Raw genomic sequence first — 21139 nt, forward strand, 5'->3', positions numbered from 1 at the left:
AAGCGCCTTTTGTACTCCATAAGTGTAATTTATATTATTTACTTATATCTTTATATTATTTTTTAAGTAAATAAATAAAAAATGTTGAGGTACTTTGATCAGTTTATTAAAATATTAATTTTAATTATAATGTAATTAGTGTTAATATATGATACTGGTTTAATTTAAAATCTCGTATAACTATTATTTTTAGGGCAATAATGGTACTTCGGGGGGTCGTGGGAATGTTCAGTTATTGATTTTATAATACGATCACCACTGTCCAACACAATATACGCCTTGCAAGCTCTTGAATGGCTTTGTGTGCACTGCCACCGCATTCCTGTCCTTATCTTGTAATGTTTTCCAAATGTATACCCGTTTATCATTACGAACAAATGGCCCTTACTCGTATGAATAAAGTTAGCTGAAAAGACATACCACATAATCTAATAAGTACTAGTAATATTGTTGTCTTAATAGGAAAATTAATCAATTAACCAATAATTAACCAAACCAATGTGAAATTAAGCACTAAATAAATATTTCTTTCTCTCTAGTGTTAATTTATTTATTTATAGCAAATACAAATCACAGAACACAAATCAATACATTAATAAAATAAATATTACATAACACAGCATCATTTTATACTCCATTACATTTGTTATAATTACTAACTGCATTACATTTGTTATAATTATGAATGAAAAATTGTTATTCAGTAGTTTTATTTATTTAAATCTGACAGGTGATCCATTTTATATTCGTCTTTCCATCTCTCCCACAGATGTCTTATTGGTCCTCGACCATAGATAATCAAGATACACAACAACATTCACTATTATAAACATAAGGAGAATAGCAACTATAGATTTAAATTAATAAATTGATAGTTATATTAATTATAGCATTGCAAAGATTATATAAATATAATCTATTGGTGAATCCCAAAGGTATTTATTTATTTATATACCTTTAATCGAGGGTTAACCGTAAATATCTTACATGGGCAAAATTTTACTGGAGTCACGTAATATATTAGGTGATTCTGAATTGATTGAAACCTAATAGAAAGCATGGGCACCACAGAATATCAGCGCTGTAGCAATTAAATTGCTGCAGCACATGCCGAGTGGTGACCACGTTGGCAATAACAAATGTAAAGTTTTTTTTTTTAAATTAATAATTTATGTAACTTTTTTGTTGTTGGCAATAAATGTTTTCTTTCTAATTAAATTAAAAGAAGCACTTGGCTTTCATATTAATTTTTTTATGCAACTTAGAATGGCAAACAAGTTAACGGCCCACCTGATGGAAAGTGGTAACCGTCGCCTATAAACATGAGCAGTATCATGGGCATTGTTATGTCTATACTACACTGTTTCGGCCGTGATACCCCCAATGCGTTGCCATTCCTTAGGACTCAAGTGTTATTCCTCTGTACCCTGTAAATTCACTGCTATATCCCACGCTTCAAACTGAAACACAGCCATGCAAACATAACTGCTTCACGGTTGAAACACGAATGGGACAGAGGTGTCCAAGCAAACGATTTTTGTACAAAGTCTCCCTCTGGTATTTCCAATATATTGATGTAAATATTATTAACTCTTATAGCATTCAAAAGGAAGTTAGAAGTGATTTTCACTAGTATTTGAAGTCAGTAGGTATTGCTTATTAACTATACACTACTATGATGTTAATAATAATGGAACAGGTACATTTTTGACAATTTTTATATTATGTATATATCATTATAAGTAAAAAAAACACTTATTATTTATAATTAAAAAAAACAATTATTTAAATTTTATTATCTAACGTTTCATTTAAAAATAAAATTACTACATAGATAAGATCATACTAACAACATTAAAAATAAATTCGTACTTTTTTTTTATAATGGAACAAATATTATAATACATACATACATATCTGCCACGCCTGTCTCCCATAAGGGTAGGCAGAAACAATGGAACGCCAAATGCTTCGATTAAAACAAACCTGTTTCGCTTCTTCTACATGCATCAATATTTTCATACACGCTCGCCGGTTACGGGTACTTTTATTTTGGCCCTTCTTATAATAAAATAATAAACAAATATTATAATTATCTATTTTATTCGAATTTCATATTTTACTTCTTATTTAACTTCATATTTTAGACTTACTATCGTGGGCTTATTTAAAATAATAAAAGTATCAGTCCATACAAAATTAAGTTGAAGTACATAAATATTTAAATGAAGGTATTAAATATCCGTGTATTTTAATTAAATTACTCAGTCGGGATTTTTGAGAAATATGTATATTGCAAATTTAATGTTGTCGTACTATACCCAGCTTTGGAAGTAAGGAACAACTAAGGCTCTTCTTGGTAAATAAATGAAAAACAGCCAAAATCATAAATTAATTCGTATTCCCCTGTTTTCTCTTCAAATACTTTTGTTTTATTATATTATTATTAATACAAGAAGGTGTTTGGCTATGCCCCTATGTATAGGATTTTTTTCATGTTCATTAATATGTTTAGTGGATGTTTCATTACAGCCAGAAAAACTGATGAAATTTTATAATATTTGAAAATACTTATTATGATTGATAAGAAAAAAATCATCCTTTTTTTATAGAGATATGGCACGAATAAATACAAATTGCACGGTGAAAAAGTTTCACTCTAGTGCCATATCCACGGAGAAAACAGTTCCTATATAATACACACACACATATATACATATATATGTACTTGTTTTATAATTTTATTTATCTATATTCTGTTATTAATTACACAGCTACTATTATATATATATATATATATATATATATATATATATATATATATATATATATATATATATATATATATATATATATATATATATATGCTTTATATATATAGATATTTTCTACATTCGGTTTCTCAAGGTTGACTAAAAGAAATCCTTTCAATGGATAAGACCGTCTGTGTACATTTTCGTTATAATCTGATATTTATATAAAAAGCGAATGTACAAAAGCATATAAGTAAATAAATTTCTATCCTTATCCATTAATTGATCACATAAAATTACGCAAAATGGTTCTAATTATTATATTATCTCTGAGGCTTAGACAGCTTAATCAATCAGTATATCTTATGTTCTTCAATTAATTACATGTATTGTTTGGGTTGCAGAAAGACATGAGCATTTTTTGTTTCCATCACGCGAACGAAGTCACAGGTAAAAACTAGTCATAGAGAAACCATTACTTATCCTTGGATCTCAAGAGAACATAAGTCCCATCGGCGTTCTGATGGTACTTGGGAGGCGGGTGCGTATGCACATCGTGGCCTTTGACAATTATTTTCGAATCCTTGCTCACAAGCATATACGCGGTACACTGGCGCGACGAAGTCCTTGTACAGTTCCATCGCGTCCCGTGTATCTGTGTACCCAGTTTGTAATACACGTGTTGGTTGAACATCAACAAATGTTTGCCATTAGTTGTGACTATCATAGTTGCTGTAAAAAAGTACGTTCGTTAGATATTTGTTTTACAATACTTACGTTCCATTTCGAATCCAGTTTCTAAATTTAAATTTAAAAATTACAATAATAAAAAATAAATATAACATTTTTTTTCTATTTTATGACGGGAAGTAAAGAAAGACGTTTGTTAGGTACATTGCATTTTACTTGGAACTAGAGATGGGCAATCCACCTGGGTGGGTTTAAAGTCTGGTGGGTAAAAACCGGGTGTTTTGGGTTTATTGGGTTTAAACCCCATAAACACCCAAATTTTTGGGTGTTTATGATTTTGTACTTCATCATCGTCATCTCAGCCGCAAGACGTCCACTATACTGGACATAGACAATATTATTATGCAGCCTACAGAATAAAAAACTTTTAATTTGATTTTGAGTTTATTAAGAAAGAGATGAAAGTAAAATGTAAAACTACAGTCAATCACTGTCAGATTCAGAGTTATTACAAGCGATGAATTGTATAGGTTCGATAGGCTCTATTTCGTCTAAACTGTTATGTTCATTTACTTGCTCAATGAAAGCTTCTAAGGTATTTTTTCATTAAACTGAATGTCCTCGCATTCAGCTTTATGTTTAAGATTCCAGTTATAACAAATGAATGAAATTTTTTCAGTTCTTTCAGTTGTAAGTCGATTTCTTTTGTTATTATGTATGTAGCCTTGGATACTAAAGGAACGCTCAGTGGCTGCCGAAGTACAGGGAGCTGATAGAATACGAATCGCTACTTTGCTTAACTCAGTGGAACCACAAATACCTTTCCACCATATTAGGGGCTCAATGCTATCTAATGAGCTCCATACAAATCCTCTGGCCCAAAAGTTTTCTTTAGCTTTATAACACGCCAAATCTGCCATTACATTTGACAAACTTAAGTGTTGGCTTAAATTGTAGATAAATCCATACCCTTAAGTTCTTCCTCTTGAGTAAGTTCGATAGAGTCCTGGGGTCTAGAATATATGCTGCAAAATGTATTGGCCTCATTGCCATATTGCATCTTGAAGATACTGATGTTAGAATCTGCTGTTTGCTTTCTTCGCTCAATGTCGAAATCTCATTTAATGCAAAACGTATCTTAGCTTGTACATCTCTAAATGTAATGTATGTGCGATGCAAACGATTCTGGTCGCTCTCTAAGTAAAATATGCTTTCAGTGACTGGTTCCAAAATACTTATACATTCCCCTGTCTTCGTCCAGAAATCATCACTTAGAATTAAATCTTTAATATCTCTTGAAATTACCACATCTTCTCTAACTGTTAATATTTGCAAAGCTATCTTATTTGCTTTCAAACTTTTTAACGAAGTAACATGACTTCCCCATCTTGTAGCACAAGGCAATTTTAGTGTTTGTGTAGAATCTTCACCCTGCCTTGATTTTATCAACAAGGAACTTAATCGTTGACTCCTTTTAACAGTTTTTATTATATTTATGGCTTGCATAATAAACACAGTTACTTCTTGTATCTTTACAATATCTTGGCACAACAAGTTAAGGATATGTGCACAGCAACCGAGAGGAACAACATGTGGATATTTGAGTTTTGTTAATTCGAATGCCTTTTGTATATTTCTAGCGTTATCGCCAATAAGTACAAGAAACTTATTTGCTCCATACACTTTCATTACTTTTTCAACTTCTTGGCTAAGGTATTCACTAGTGTGAGGATTACTTTCTGTATTCAAACTTTTAACGTATGCAGGTTGAGGTTTTGATATAAGAAAGTTTATTATTCCTTCATTTCTTAAATTAGACCAGCCATCGCACTGAAGGTGTAAGTAACTACAAGCATTTAGTTCCTCATTTAACTCAAAACGCATTTCTCTATATATTTTATCTAAGTATTTTGTCGCTAAAGCTTTACGTGAAGGTATTTTAAATTTTGGTTGCAATTTTTCGAAAAATTGTATCCATAAAGGATGTTGCACCATCGATAATGGCGTCCCTGTTACAAATATAGCTCTCGCTAATTCTGTTTTTATATGATCATCGGTGTCTTGAAACTCAGCATTTATTGTAGTGTTAGCAGACGACGAGGGGCTTATAAAAGAATCATTTGTCTCTATCTCTGACAGTCCAGACATTTTGGTTTTGGACGAGCTATCTTTTATAAGTTTCATAGAGTATTTTAATGTTTCTGGAGATTTTGGACAAGTGATAAGATGTTGAAGCATTTTGGCAGCATTACTGAATTTGTAGACCTTATTACAAAGCTTGCAAGAAACAGACTTGTTTGGTAAAGTACGGTAGTGCTCCCATATGCGTAAATCTTTAGGTCTCCCCATTGAACCTAAAAAAATGAACGATGATTAGTTGGTCTGACGAAAATTCAACAATAGAGTGCCTATTTTTTTACAATGATTATTTCTTGTTATTTACAATAAATTTATTAAAAAAATAATAAAATAAATACAAAAAACCTTTGTAAAATTACATCTCCTCGGAGGATTAAACGCAGACGCTAGTTTATTATCGTATTGTTCTGTATTTTTCTCAGCAACTTCTTTAATTCGATTAGGTACTTACGCATATTATGTTAAAAATAAATATCTAGTACACATCTTAGGCTATCCACCATTATTATCCAATGACGACTCTCAGCTAACTATGCACTATCATCCAAAATAAACGTGTATGGAAAATTTTATCCCAGTCGGTTGAGGATTGAGGATAATTGCATCAACATACGAACATACCTACATACTTTTATTTACATAACGCAAGCTAAATAAAAGCTTGTAATAATACATCTAATTTTAAGTTAAAATTGTTAAGTGATCATGATATAATTGTATCATTCAAAAATCCACTTACCTTTAATTATTTCTTGTTAAGTATAAATATTATTTCAAATCTGCTCCCTTAATATGCACTTTTTTACTGCTTTTCCTACCTAACACGTTACCAGGAAGTCACGTTACCAGAGTCAGAGTAATAGTGAACACGTTTGACAGTGATTGTCGTCGCCTCATATTCAGCGTCGACGAATAGGGGAATCCCCAGTCATAATGTATTGCATGCGTGGCGGTCTTACTTCAAATCCATAAACAAAGAGATAATTACAGAACTCGATACTAGATGGCGCTGTTTTTGTTTGAAGAAAGTTTGCGGGCTAAAATACATAGAATTTCATCAATGACTTCCACAAAGAACAACATTTCTGTTTTTTCTAAGTCCGTATCTCTTCCGTATATTTCATAAGATATAAGCTTGGGCTACATTGTTATGCAACGTGATTTTGTCGCTGTCTTGCTAGCAGGGTTGACAGATATACGATTTAAATCGTACTCATACTATTATTTGTCTATTTTTTAATGTACGATCGTAAAGATTATGATCGTAATTCGCACAAAAACATACGACTTTTTGGTTACCTGGCAACATTTTTATTATGAAACGAACATGCTCACATCATCAGTCACATGCAACAATTTATTGGGGATTTCCCCTTCACATCTGGCAGTCCTGCTTGCTAGAATATAGGTAAGTCAGCCACAGTTACTGACGATCGATATTTAAAGGGTATTGTTTTTGTGCTAAATATTTCATAAAAACGTTATTTAATACTTTGTGGATTATTAATTTAGTTGATAATCACTGGAAGTAAAATGGATGCTAATTTGAGAGATCAAGATCTTCGTATAAAACAGTTAATAAAAGAAAATCTACGTAAGGACTCTTTTTATACCTAGGTAGGTAAGGTATAATAAACACAAAAGGTACTTAGATCGCGTGTGTTCGAAGCATTTATTCTAATAAATTTAATTTAAAATTGTAGAAAGAAAAAAATGTCTGCCAAGCCGTAGCCGAAGCCGATCTCCAAATATATTTGGCGATAGTGAGACCCAGTGTCCAGATGATTTACCCAGCGTCGTCGCAACAAAGAAAAAAAACGAGGATAAAGTAAAAGAAAATTTACTGAAAGAAGAAACAAACTGTTCTAAATGCTTAATTTATGGAGAAGAGGATAAAAGAAATGAGTATTTCGGACTGTTAGTGGCTCAAGAATTTAAATATATACGGCCATGTGTGCGAACGAGGTGTTATGAAGAAATTTTAAAGTATCTACGGGAAGCAAAAGGCCAACATGTTGATCAACTGCAACATGAAAACACTGAAAATTAATTACTTTCATTTTATTATATATAGATTTTTAAAATTTCCTGAAATATTATTAGTTAACGTTTTATTTAATATTGTAGAATTGATCAATACAATTTATAAAAATAATTTATTGGTATTACTTACATATTTTCAAAAAAATACGTAAAAACCTATTTTTTTGGGTGATTATGGGAGTTTATGGGTGTTTATTGGTTTTTTACCAAAGCACCGGGTTTAAACCCGGTGCTTTGCCCATCTGTACTTGGAACCAAACGGTTTTTTAATTCAAATTAAAAATATATTATTAAAAATAACAATTTATGTATTATGCAATGTGAAGGAGAAAAGACCTTTGTAAGATATAGGTTTATGGCATTTTACTTGGAATGGAAAAGTTTTTGACTTTAATTATTTTAGTATTTTGAAATGGAAATCTTGATTTTATAAAATATAACTACAAAAGAAAAAACATAACAAATGCAGAATTTATTTAAAGAATATCTTGATTCATATATATATATACTAGTATAATTATTTCACTGCAGCGTTTTCTGATACAAATGAACATATCCAATCTACTTAAAACTGTATGTCAACAATGCAAAAGTAATGTTTTTTTTTTAATATTCGTAATACAAAATACAAATTTTACCAAACTACGGCAAATCCAAAGAGAAAGTTATGTTTTAGCAATCTATGTATGTACAGATAGGTTAGTATTACTGTATGTTCTATTGCAAAGTGTAACTACATATCCATTTCGTTCGGGTGATATACATATATGATATGGGTGATATATAATTTATGCTGTATATGTAGATTACATTAAAAATATGATCTAATTATTATAAATGATACATAGGTATTATAATAATGAATTTAATATCTAAAGGCACAACCCAGTACAACCAGACATAAGTCTGGAGATTTAAAAAAAGATAATAATAAATAAATATATAATTAAAAATAATTCTTTTTCTAAATTGGCTTGATTAGATATCGAACCGAGACCTTATTGCGAAAAGCAACGTGTCTATCACAGCTCTACGAAGGTCGTCTCCATTATATATATATATATATATATATATATATATATATATATATATATATATATATTTAGGTCAGTTTTTTCTTGTTATCTAACTTACACGTTACACTTTCACATAAATACCATCATCTGTGTGTACATACCGCGCCGGCTCATGGTTGTGTGAGTATTTAAATTTAAAAACAAAACCCTGGTGATCGGTTATTACGTAGGCCTTACAGGGGCGTTTCGGGCATTGCCACCTCTGAGCACCAGACTTCAATATTTGGTGTTTGGAAAATGGGTACTCGTTATGCAGAAGTAGTGTTCTTCCAACATTCGTCTGAATCATTTTACATGCTGTACAACAAAACATAATCTAGTAATAATTTTCATATAATGTATCATATAATTTACATAAATAATTTAAAATAAAAGATCCTTTTTTGAGCCCAAAAAAAAAATAAGATTGTGTTACACAATAATAATAATATAAAAAAACCCAATTTTAATGGTGGCAAAAACAGTTGTTTTGTATAAAATAATAATGCAAATAATGCAAAAACAATTATACAAAACGGTTAATAACTAACAGAATTATGAGGTAACAAACAAAAAATAATATAGCCGAATTGAGACTTTCCTTTGTAAATGGTTAAAAGAAATTTAAAGCATTTCAAATCACATGATACTGTAATTAATTAACGATATGGTGGTTAAATAACGTGTATATGGTAATTTTGCTTTGTAAGTGGTAAACTGGATTTAGTAACAACGGAAACGATGACAAGGAATGAGGCGGTTCAAATGTGAACATGGAAGAGAATGGAAAAGATAAGCTGGACAGAAAAAGTAACGAATGAGGAAGTCTTGAAAAGGGTGAATGAGAAAAGAACAATAATAAAAACAAACAAAATAAACAAATAAACAATAGAAAGTAGAAGAGGCAAAATTCTGGGCCACCTTATACTCGTACGACATGAGTTTTTAAAGAGCATAATTGAAGGAAAAATAGAGGGCATAAGAGGAAGGGGAAGACCTAGGAATTACTACATGGAACAGATAAAAGAAACACTATGCGTCACATCGTATTATGACATAGAATAGAGCTAGCTAGAAGAAAATTAATGAATTAGTTGCACCGACAAGAGGAAACTCTTAAATTAAAAGTGAGAGATACGATTAAAAAAGTGCTATTGTAAAAGCGAAAATTTAAAACAACTTTCAAGAAGAACAGTTAAAGTATAAAAATAATTTGAAATCTATTACTTTTTATTTTTCTTTTAGTTGTTTAAGGTACTATACTATATTACCAAAATTATATTGCAAATAAGACATTAATAATGTTCACATGTTATTTTTTAATTATTACTAAAAAAAGATATTTCGTGACAGTGCAGAATCTGGACGTAGTCAATGTATATTGTATATAAAAAAGCTAATCAAAATAAAAAAATATACTAGAATTAAACATTTATCAAAATTAAAGGTAATTTTCTTATCTCGTATTTCTTTTAGAGTTTACATGATTATTTACATATCACAAATATACAAAATTATACAGTGATAATCACAAAAGTGTCACTATTGAATATTAGATAGATAGATAGATAGATAATTTATTTGCATAACTTACAGCACAGCACACAAACAGCAAAAGATACAAAAACAATGTGAAAAAAGATAAAAAAGATACATGTACAAAAGATTAAAAAAAAATAAAACCAAAAACATAATCAGAATACATAATAAAATTTTTTTTCTTCATGCGTGTGCCACAGTAATGCAAAATGGCCACAACTCAGCTTTTTGCTTTGCCCTAAAAAGAGCAAAACACTGATATTCTATTGTGGCCAAAAGTGCGCCGCGAAATACCACTAAAAAAATAATAATAAAAAAGAAAGAAATATAGATCAAATACATAGTTATACTTTAGTTTATGAACGTGTACCTCTTGAAATGTATCAACCATAAAAGGTACCCGAAAAAAAAATCGTTTCAACAAGCTGTTAAATATTTTTTTTATTCTATTTGCCAATAATCCCTGTATATTTTTGCATATTTATAAACACTGTACATTGACTGGACCGTAAAAAAGAATCTTCTTTAAAGTCTAACATAAGTCCCGTCCAGATTCCTGTGATACTTGGGAGGCTCGTGTGTGTGAACGCCTTTTCCTTTAACAATTATACCCGCGTCATTAACAATCACATACGCATTGCAGTTGCGCGATGCGTTCCTTGTGCACTTCCATCGTATACCTTGTTTCTGATTGCAATGCTTGCAGTACACGTACTGGTTGAACATTAATAAATGTTTGCCATTGTTCGTAAGAATCATAGTTGCTGTAAAATATAAATGCACTTTTCATATTACATTTAACTTTGAATAAAATAATTGCATTATTAATATTATAGATTAAGGAATACATGAATATTGTAAAGTCACACACTAAAATTAAGTCTCTCTTCTTCTTCTTTTATCCTAATTTTTACACTCATTTTAGTGAAATTGGAATGAATTAGAACTAATATTATGTGTATATTTATAATTTGACCCATCTATGTACCAAATATCATTACAATCCGTTCAGGCGTCTGAGAGTTAATGATTAATAAACTTGGAAACGTCTTCACAAACATTGACAATAAATAATGTAAATAGAATTTATTTGTTATTTCTTAAGTTTTAAAGATTCAACAAATTGCCATGTTTAGCATACATACGTTGTATTTGGAATGAAGGTCATAGATAATTTTCGCCTCATTCTATGAATACATCTACAGCTATATAAAAATAGTAATACCTTTACAATTCGCAGACAAACAATATAAAATTTTCGACAATTTATTTTGACTTTTTTATTTATTAGATTATCCATAATATAAGACTACATTCATCAATAAATAATAAGAGTTTCATTATATAAAGTTTCACTTATTAAAGTTCGTTTTTGTTAAGTTTTATCTACATTTCAAATCAATTTTTTTTTATATTTAACATTTTTTTTTAGGTACATTCTTAATTTAAGTGACAAAATGCACCAATAGTAAAAATAGGTTTTAGAAGGTTCTAGTTTTCATGAATAAAGGAATACGGTAAGAAAAAGGTAGTAGTAAAAGAATTTACACTTACATAGACCTAGATGTTATATAGAAATAAAAAACATAAATTTTTAAGTTATAAACCTTTAATGGCCATTTTTTAAAATGTAAAAATGTCCACCCGTGCGACCATCCATAAAAAAGTATCTAATGGAATTCACACTCTAACATAGAGACCTCCTTGTGTGCATACATACTGCATCGGTTTATGGTCGTGTGAATTTTGACATTTAATAATAACACCCTTACGATTCGTTATGACGTGAGCTTTACAATGACGTATCGTGCAACGCCATCTCTGGGCGCCATCCACCAACTTTTGGTGCTTGGAATATGGGAACTGGTCAAGCATAAGTAGTATTTTCCCACTATTTGTTTGAATGTATGTATGTGCAGCTGTAAATGAAGAACTATTTTTTATAATATTATCCTTTTGTAGATACTAAACTAGCAGCACAGTATAATAGTACTGAAGTAGTACAGTATAGACATTCCTGCCGCCATTATCATCATCATCATTTCAGCCGTTAACTATCCACTACTGAACGTAAATCTACCCCATAAAGGAGATCTGACCTCACCCCCTATGAAGTACGCTATAGCTCCCATACTCTAATGTATGTCTCTAGTCTACGCTATAATAGCCGCCAATGTCAGAGAAGGATAGGGTATATTATTTATGAGGTTTGAAGAGAATAAACGTCGCATCTCAATCGAGATTATAAAATACATCGAAGGGCGTGCTATCCCTAACTACACACGCACACATCTTAACATGTACAGACGTTACATGTAGTTGTGACAATCACGGATCGTGGCGTTTTTTTATGTCCGGGGTGTGCTAGTAATTTATCGTATTAAAACTAAAATCAACACTTCTAGATTCAATTATTACTATTATTCCTAGTCTTAGATTATATAAATAGAGTGTCTCCATACAAAAGCATCGAGAAAAACGGGTCAACTTTTTCATACAATTTTACGTGATAAATAGTTATAAGTGCTTCCTTTATAACTTCTATATTTATTTTGTCTCATATTATTAATTATATTCTGTACCTTTTTAATGCACAAAAATTAATTTTATTGATTAAAAAATTAAACGTCAAGATACATTGTATAAGTACGTAGAATACTAATAAAAAACAAGTCAGTTAATTTGACAATTAGCTGACAAAAAGTTAATCCGTTTTTGAGGCTCAATATATAATCTATCTATATAATATTAAGACCAAGCGTTAGTTATATTAAGCTTTATTCGCACTGCTTCAATTTAGTGCGTAGTACAGTATACTAAGTCCATGGCTTCAATAGTGCATACGAGTGGCGAGTGATTTAGTTAAAAATATTTTACTTGATGCAAATCAAATCAAATCAGTACTTACTTATAATTTTCTTTATTCCAGAGTAAGTGAACATGTCCGGTCACGTGAACAAAGTTGCGGGAAAAAGCTAGTCGTTGTATAAACCAGAGATGAAAGGGATAGTCATTTATTCCGATACCGGCCAATCCTGAACCAATTTTGTGAAAATCAGTTCAGTTCAATGGCGACGTAATCGCTAATATAAACCGCCTTTTGAAAGCCACTTTTCATTAAAGGTTATTTTTTAAGTGTTCTCTATATTTTCTTCTTTTACTTTAAAATAAAAGAAATCATAATTATCAGCTATATTAGCTTGCGGTTCACCTGACAGTAAATGATTACCGAAGTCTATTTACACAAAACCAATGGATTCGTCAGCCTTTATTCTTTTAACCCTTAAATACCTGAAGTTTCAAATTTGATACCGGGGTTATAAGTCGCATTAGACGCCTACAATCGATTTTATTTTATATATTTGGCTGTTTACATGTTACCAAATGTTTTTTTTTAAATAAATATATAAAAATATCCTTTTGATTTTTTTTACTATTTTTCCCAATTAGTAAACACAGTAAAAGGTATATAGGTAATATATTTATGAATTTGATTTAAAAAATCAGGCTTTTAAGGGTTAATACTAACTTTTATCCTCGACTTCCTCCACATGACCGATATTTACTGTCTGGAATAAAAAATAGCCTATATGCTACTCCCATATTCTGTTTACATCAAATTTCATAATAATTGATTAAGCCGTTAAGGAGTTAATAAGGTAACAAACTCACTTTCACATTTATACTATTAGTAAGGATTTGCCTTACAACGATTCATTTATAATTTTAATATATTATAATATTTTTTTTTAAATCTAGTATTTGGCCAGATATTGTGTTACCGAATATTTTATCTCTAATATAAACCTCGAAACGTTTATATTAGTAATGGTTGGTGATACATTATGGTTTATATAATAATTAATTAATAATTATTAATAATTAATATATAATAATTATTAATATAATATTAATTAATATTATCATTAGAATTTTCATTTCAATAAGAGTAATAGATATTAAAGATGGCCTAAAAGGAAATATTCAAAGCCGTAAAGCTATCTTAACCATTTTAACATCGAATGGCGAATGGTTTAGAGCCAGTTCTTGTGGCAATCTATGGGAAGGGCTAGAAGAAGAATATATTTCAGCAGTGGGCAGTCAATAACTGAAATTAATCAGTAATTATATATTTAAAAAAATTACGCAATTACGCATAGAAGGATATTTTTAATTTCATACAATATTTTTCGACGACAGTAAACAAGCATTTATTATATTAATAAACATTTAACAATAATTGATATAATAATTATTATACATTAAAATATTTATTACAATTTATGGACTCTTCGAAGCTATTTGGATTTATTATCATCAGATCTTTAAGATGGCAAAGAAATTCAAAATTAAATGATCTGTGGATATGAATGTATAAATATAAATAATAATTTATAATAGAATAGATTTGGAGTAAGGGAAGAAGATATTGTGTGATATATACACACAAAAGACATTCAACAAAACACGACAAAGAAATATAAAATTAAAAGGTCTATAGATATGAATGTATAAATATAAATCATAATTTATAATAGAATAGATTTGGAGTAAGGGAAGAAGATATTGTGTGATATATACACACAAAAGACATTCAACAAAACACGACAAAGAAATATAAAATTAAAAGATCTATAGATATGAATGTATAAATATAAATCATAATTTATAATAAAATAGATTTGGAGTAAGGGAAGAAGATATTGTGTGATATATACACAAAAAAGACATTCAACAAAACACGACAAAGAAATATAAAATTAAAAGATCTATAGATATGAATGTATAAATATAAATCATAATTTATAATAGAATAGATTTGGAGTAAAGGAAGAAGATATTGTGTGATATATACACACAAAAAACATTCAACAAAACACGACAACGAAATTTAAAATTAAAAGATCTGTGGATATGAATATATAAATATAAATAATAATTTATAATAAAATAGATTTAGAGTAAGGAAAGAAGATATTGTGTGATATATACACACAAAAAACATAAAATTGGGAACCCATTCTTTTAGGCATCACCTCAAAAAAGAAAGCCGAACATCAATTTAAAATAACTTTACATTCTGCCCTCTTTACTTCGGAGAATATGATGAGCCGTCATTCGGTAAATCAGTACTGAAACCTTCAAGTACAAGAAAGATGATTTAGAAACTCTTGACACTCCACCCTCGCAGTAGTACTTTTTATCATGTTCTCATTGCTGATCTTGGCTCCATCTTACATTGCTGATCTTGGCTCCATCTTAAAGCATCAATGTACTCTTACTGCCTCCATTTGTTACAATCGTTACCTGGTGTACTTCTTCTTGGCTAGGCTTCTATTGTTTTCCCGATACTTGATCTGAGCATCGTTTTAGTATTCTTTAAGATCTTTTGCTTTCTTACCCATTGCTAACTGTTATTATAAAGTATTGAAGCTTTAGATCTTTTAGTTTCTAAGCTCCCTGCACCTATTATACATTTGGTATTCGGTCTTCACATTTTTTTTGTTTTCTAAGCTCACTATCAGTAATTCTTCTTAAGTTTTCTTGACTCTGCGAGCAATATGGCCGAAGTAATAATATACCTTTAAATCTTAACGTACGCGCCAGTGGCAGTGCGGTGATAATTAGCTGCGAGGTGTGTGTGGACTTCGTTGGACTTCACCACTTTTCCTAGAGCATTCACGATGAGGTAGGCATTGCAACGCTTCGAGACACTCGAGGTACACTGCAACCTCACACCAGACTTCAACTCGCAATGTTTGCGGTACGTAAAATTATTGCGCATCACCAATTTCTTTCCGGCGTTCGTGATTATGAATAAGACTAGAACGAAAACATTCATTGAGGACAAGAAAAGTACATAAACAGCGCCATCTAGACATAAACCAAGCAGAATCATTTTGCTGTAGGTATTAGATAACTGATAAATACATACCTTCATATTATACTCGTATATATAATATATCCAGACTAATACAATGTGATATATTTTTTTTATACAACTTAGAATGGCAAACAAGCTGACGGCCCTGATGCCCACCTGACGGAAAGTTTAACCGTCGCCTTTAGACATGAGCAGTACATAACAGAGTATACTGTTTCGCCCATGATACGCCCCATGCGTTGCCATTGCGAGGACTCAGGTGTTATTCCTCTGTACGCAGTAAATTCGCGCCATATCCCACCCTTCAAACCGAAACACAGCCATGCAAACACAACTGCTTCACAGTTGAAATACGAATGAGACAGAGATACCCAAGCAATCGACTTTTGTACAAAATCTCCCTCTGGTACATATTCATTAATACAAATATTTGTAGTCAACAATTTATTAAATTCAATATTTTTAAGTATAACTTAATTTTATGATACATTTGAAAGTTAAATAATTAAAATATATTCTGTGTTCGTGATAATGAATACGACTAGAGCGGAAAAAAATCATTTAGGACACAAAAAGTACACACAACGCCATCTAGTCCCAAATTATCAGAACTTTATACAATGCAACATAGACAACTGATAAAGATTTTTAAATACATATAAACACTTTTTTAATACAAACAATTCAAAATTATCTATATTTACAGTCAGAAATTTATTAATTTCAATATTTGTAAAGAAAGTAACTATAATTTACTAAAATGATACATTTAATACAAAATGAATTGGTAAATTTTAAATTATAAATAAAAAATTAAGTGCAGTATGTATAAACATCATTGCATTAAATTTTTATAAATTAAAATTGATCAATTAGGTTTGTATATAAATAAATAATATAAATGTGATATAGTTATTCAACTAAAAATATTTAAAATAATGGGTTTAAAAAATACTTATTATTTGTTACATAATTTAACTTACGTAGTGTCAAATAATTTTTATGTAAATATCTATTTTTAAATGTACAAGGTAATCAAATAAAATTTGTAATAAAGCAAGAAAGATTACGAAGACTGAAAAATGTAAGAATCCGATACATAGCAATAAAATTCAAGGAAACCTTTCCCGAAGAACATTAATAAAATATTTTCTGAACCTTTTGATTTAATCCTATGTATTTGCATTAGTAGTAGCAGCCCGATTACTTCATGAGCGGCACTCGTGCGGATCGACAAACGTATGTGCCAACGAGCACTGGCTTCTCCGCTAACCACCAGGGTTGGGGAAAAGGGATTGTTAGTAACGAGATGTAATGGATCCAGTATTAGCAATATACTGTAACAGGTCACCCACCATGCGATATCCATGGAGACTATGTGGTTAATTTTTGATCAATCTATCACGATGGGCCAACTAATCTCCTTCCACCTCACTGGTATCCTGCCAGCGTCAACTGATAGCGCAGGTGGAGTTGCCATTCCATTTATTACAAAAAACACCAATGTGGGTTACACTATTAATGGCATCCTGACCTTTTAGTGCTCTAGGATTTCGCACACTTGCGAGAAAGTGCCGCACATGAAGTTGATGAGCAAGTGTCTATAATCCTATCAAAATTATAGACACGAAAGTTTCTTACTGTTTCACGAAAAATTGCTAAACGATTTTAAATGAAATTTAGTATTTGAGTAGGATATATCCTAACGTAGCACATAGGACTCTTTATGCACTAATTCAAGCGAGTAAAGCCGCGGGATAGAGGCAATTCTGACTAATTTGATTGAAATATAATTTAGTATCACATTTAATTTTTATCCCAAGTGACTAAGCCATGTATTTTTAATAAATTCTTATATAATACCCTTCTTTACTTTGATAAAATTTCGCAGGATCATGTGCATGATTATTATTTACTTTTAATACAAAACCGTTCACATCAATAACCAAATAAGCATTGCATTTAACTTTTCTCGTATGAAAAATACACAGCCAGCGTTCCCCGGACTTGAGGCGACATTGTCTGTAATACGAATGTCCTTTATACATCGCTACTTTCTTGCTATTTGGTGTCATGAAGAAATCAACTGTAAATTGATTATTAAATTATACAAAAATATGTAATTAATCCAATATTCTTTGCAGTATTAAAATAAATTTAATTATTTTTTAATTTAATTTAATTTTTTGTATGTAGTAATTATCGGATTAACTCATGTGTATTTTAGTCGAAAAAACTCATGACTAAGGACCCGGATGGTCCCGAAACTAGTAGAGCTTTCTCGACAATAAGAGACGTAAGTTAATCCGATAGATAGTTATTACATTAAAATATAATGTGTACTTACAAAATTCTTAACAATACAATTATTTGTTTGACTGAAACGTTAAGATCTTCAAATCTAGGATGTAGAATGGCAAATTATACTAAGTGTGTATTAGACATTGGATCCATAATAAAAATCGCAAAAGGGGCGTAAAATAATAGGAGATTTACCTTAAGGATATAAGGATAGGATCAAAGGAATTCCGTGAGAAGTTTATATATAATAACATTTGGAGTATATATGGCTTTAACGATAAGAAATAACAGAAATAGAAAAATAAAATGGAGTTTTTGAATAGTGGGAAAGATAAACTAGACTGGAAAACAACAAAAGAGAAGGTATTGAGTTGAGAAGTGTAAATGAGATATTATAAAAATAACTAAATTAAGAAGATGCAAGGTGTTAAAACTACGGTAATATACATAATAACTTAATAAAAATATCAAAGAAAGAAGGAGTAAAGAATAAATTATACAAGTCAAACGCAAGTTAAGCTGGATTTTTAGTAGTGTGGAGAATTGGAAGAAACGATTCAGGATAGAACTCACTGAAGTTGCATAATAAAGTAAAATTAACACTGGAGTTGTCAGGACAAAAAAAAAACTCCTAAAAATAAAAATATATAAATAAAATTAATGTAATAAATTTGTTTACTAAGCTAAACAATATTTATTACTACTATAGATTATTACTTACATTCTTTAGTAATAATGCGTAACCAGTAGTAAAGAATGTTTGACCTAAAAATTCTATTGAGCTAATATTAATGTAAAACAAAAACAAATCTAGCTAAAGCCATAAGATACAACAATAATATGTAAAAAAAATCAGGACGTTTCCAGACCCATGTGTATCGCGTGATTACTTCACAAGCGTGAAATGTACTGAATCTGGAGCCATCCTTACCCACGACAGACAAATTACTATTTTAAATACACTAACGGTACTTAAAGCTATGAAATTTTTTTGCAAGTAAATACTAACTACGTTGGCAATAAAGAAGCAGGTATCTGCTACTTTATTGCCAACGTTTCGACGTGAATTACATCGCGTCGTGGTCACAATAGGACTTGGGAAACGTCGACAATACAGAAGTAGGTATGTAGGTACTATTTATATGGTTAAAAGTTTATCGCGTTAAATCTAGATAGTGTATTTAAAATATGTGTAAACAACGTGAAAGTTTAACGTTAACTAAATTACAATTTTATATAATAACCTGCTTTGTCACAAAAGTACTCTGGCGGTTCATGATTATGGTTGTCGTTAACTTTAACCAGTGTTCCAGTATTCTCGTCATAGATCACCGAAGCTTTACACTTCAACTTCTCCTGTGTACATCTGTAGCGCACCCCCAAACGCAAATCGAAATGCTGACTGTAAGTGTAATTGTTTAGCATCAACAATCTTCTATTCTTAGGCAGTCTCGTTTTGATAAATTTGACTGGAAAAAGAAAATAAATACATTATACATACATACATTTTTTTTTATACAACTTAAAATGGCAAACAAGCTGACGGCCCACCTGATGGAAAGTAGTAACCGTCGCCTATACACATGAGCAGTCCCATGGACACAACAGAGTATACTGTTCCGCCCTTTGATACCCCCATGCGTTGCCCTTCCTGAGGACTTGGGTGTTATTCCTCTGTACCCTGTAAATTCACGCCACCTCTTCCTTACCCGTGCATGTCATAAGAGGCGACTAAGAGGGGATGAGGGTTGGGCAGCAGCGTATCTCTTAAAACATCTCCAAAACCTAACTGCGGTTGCCAGTTCGCCTGCCATGCGTTGCAACTACTAGCAAAACCCCCTTAGGGGGAATATATTCAATAGTTAACGGCTAATACAACAATTTCTCTTAGTCACCTTTTGCGATACTCACGGAAAATAAAGGAATGGTCCATTCTACACCGGGACCACACGGCAATTAGATGAAACAATTGTACGAAATTTGATACTGGAATGCATTGAATTTATGGTAAGTATAAGTGAATCACATTAAAACTTTTAGAATAATTTAAATAATTTATTAACATCTATTTTTTATATGACTAAGAATGACAACCAATATCAATATCTTTTTAATAAATATATTATAATTTGTTCTTATTACGCGTACCAAACAGATGTATTCAAGAAAATCGGCTTAAAATCATTTTCATATCTTTTATCGTTGCCTTCTAGAACGAAATCTTATTATTAAAGTTTATATCAATCTTTTTTCCTTCATAACCTTATATAGGTACCATCTGCATTTTTGAAGTATCTAGTCGGTTCGTGATTATGACATTCATCGCTTTCCACTACGGTTTTTTCTGGTCCGACTATGATGTAACATTTGCAATTTGTCGTGATACGTTTGGTACATTGCCATCTCTCGCCATATTTTAAATAGTGCTGTCGACAATATGAGTATTTGTCCTTTATCATTAATAATGAACCGCTGCGCAGTTTAATAAACTCCACTGCAAATTAACCGTCACCCACAAATTAGACACCATAAATTAATAAGCCTGGATGTATCGCACACCGCCATCTAGTATCGTATTAAGCAAACTGTGTAAGTAGTTTCTGAATTTGAAGTAGCTTATATAACGCTTGATATAAAAAAAAGTATTTAATATGAAATATTAAATATTTTTTTTAAATAATCACAAAAAAAAAGTATATAACAGCATATAGACAATTCGCAGACCAATAAAAACA

The 21139-nt window shown here is 30.7% G+C and overlaps 2 protein-coding genes across 2 annotated transcripts; both read right to left on the reverse strand.

Annotated features, from left to right (window-relative positions):
• Positions 1-82: 82 nt before the first annotated feature.
• On the reverse strand, positions 83-19765 carry LOC128200148 (uncharacterized). The gene is made up of 4 exons (XM_052892555.1): positions 19649-19765; positions 11902-16042; positions 10757-10983; positions 83-428 (listed from the first exon to the last, which is right to left on the reverse strand). Exons 2-4 carry the CDS (start codon positions 12092-12094, stop codon positions 165-167), a joined length of 684 nt encoding a protein of 227 aa, XP_052748515.1. The 5' UTR covers positions 12095-16042; positions 19649-19765; the 3' UTR covers positions 83-164.
• LOC128200137 (uncharacterized) lies at positions 3643-7160 on the reverse strand. Its single transcript, XM_052892485.1, has 2 exons — positions 6322-7160; positions 3643-5797 (listed from the first exon to the last, which is right to left on the reverse strand). The coding sequence occupies exon 2, from the start codon at positions 5790-5792 to the stop codon at positions 4341-4343; it is 1452 nt and encodes a 483-aa protein (XP_052748445.1). The 5' UTR covers positions 5793-5797; positions 6322-7160; the 3' UTR covers positions 3643-4340.
• Positions 19766-21139: the final 1374 nt, after the last annotated feature.

Source organism: Galleria mellonella, unplaced genomic scaffold (genome assembly GCF_026898425.1).
Source record: "Galleria mellonella isolate WM207_F2 unplaced genomic scaffold, CSIRO_AGI_GalMel_v1 utg159, whole genome shotgun sequence".
Taxonomy (NCBI): domain Eukaryota; kingdom Metazoa; phylum Arthropoda; class Insecta; order Lepidoptera; family Pyralidae; genus Galleria; species Galleria mellonella.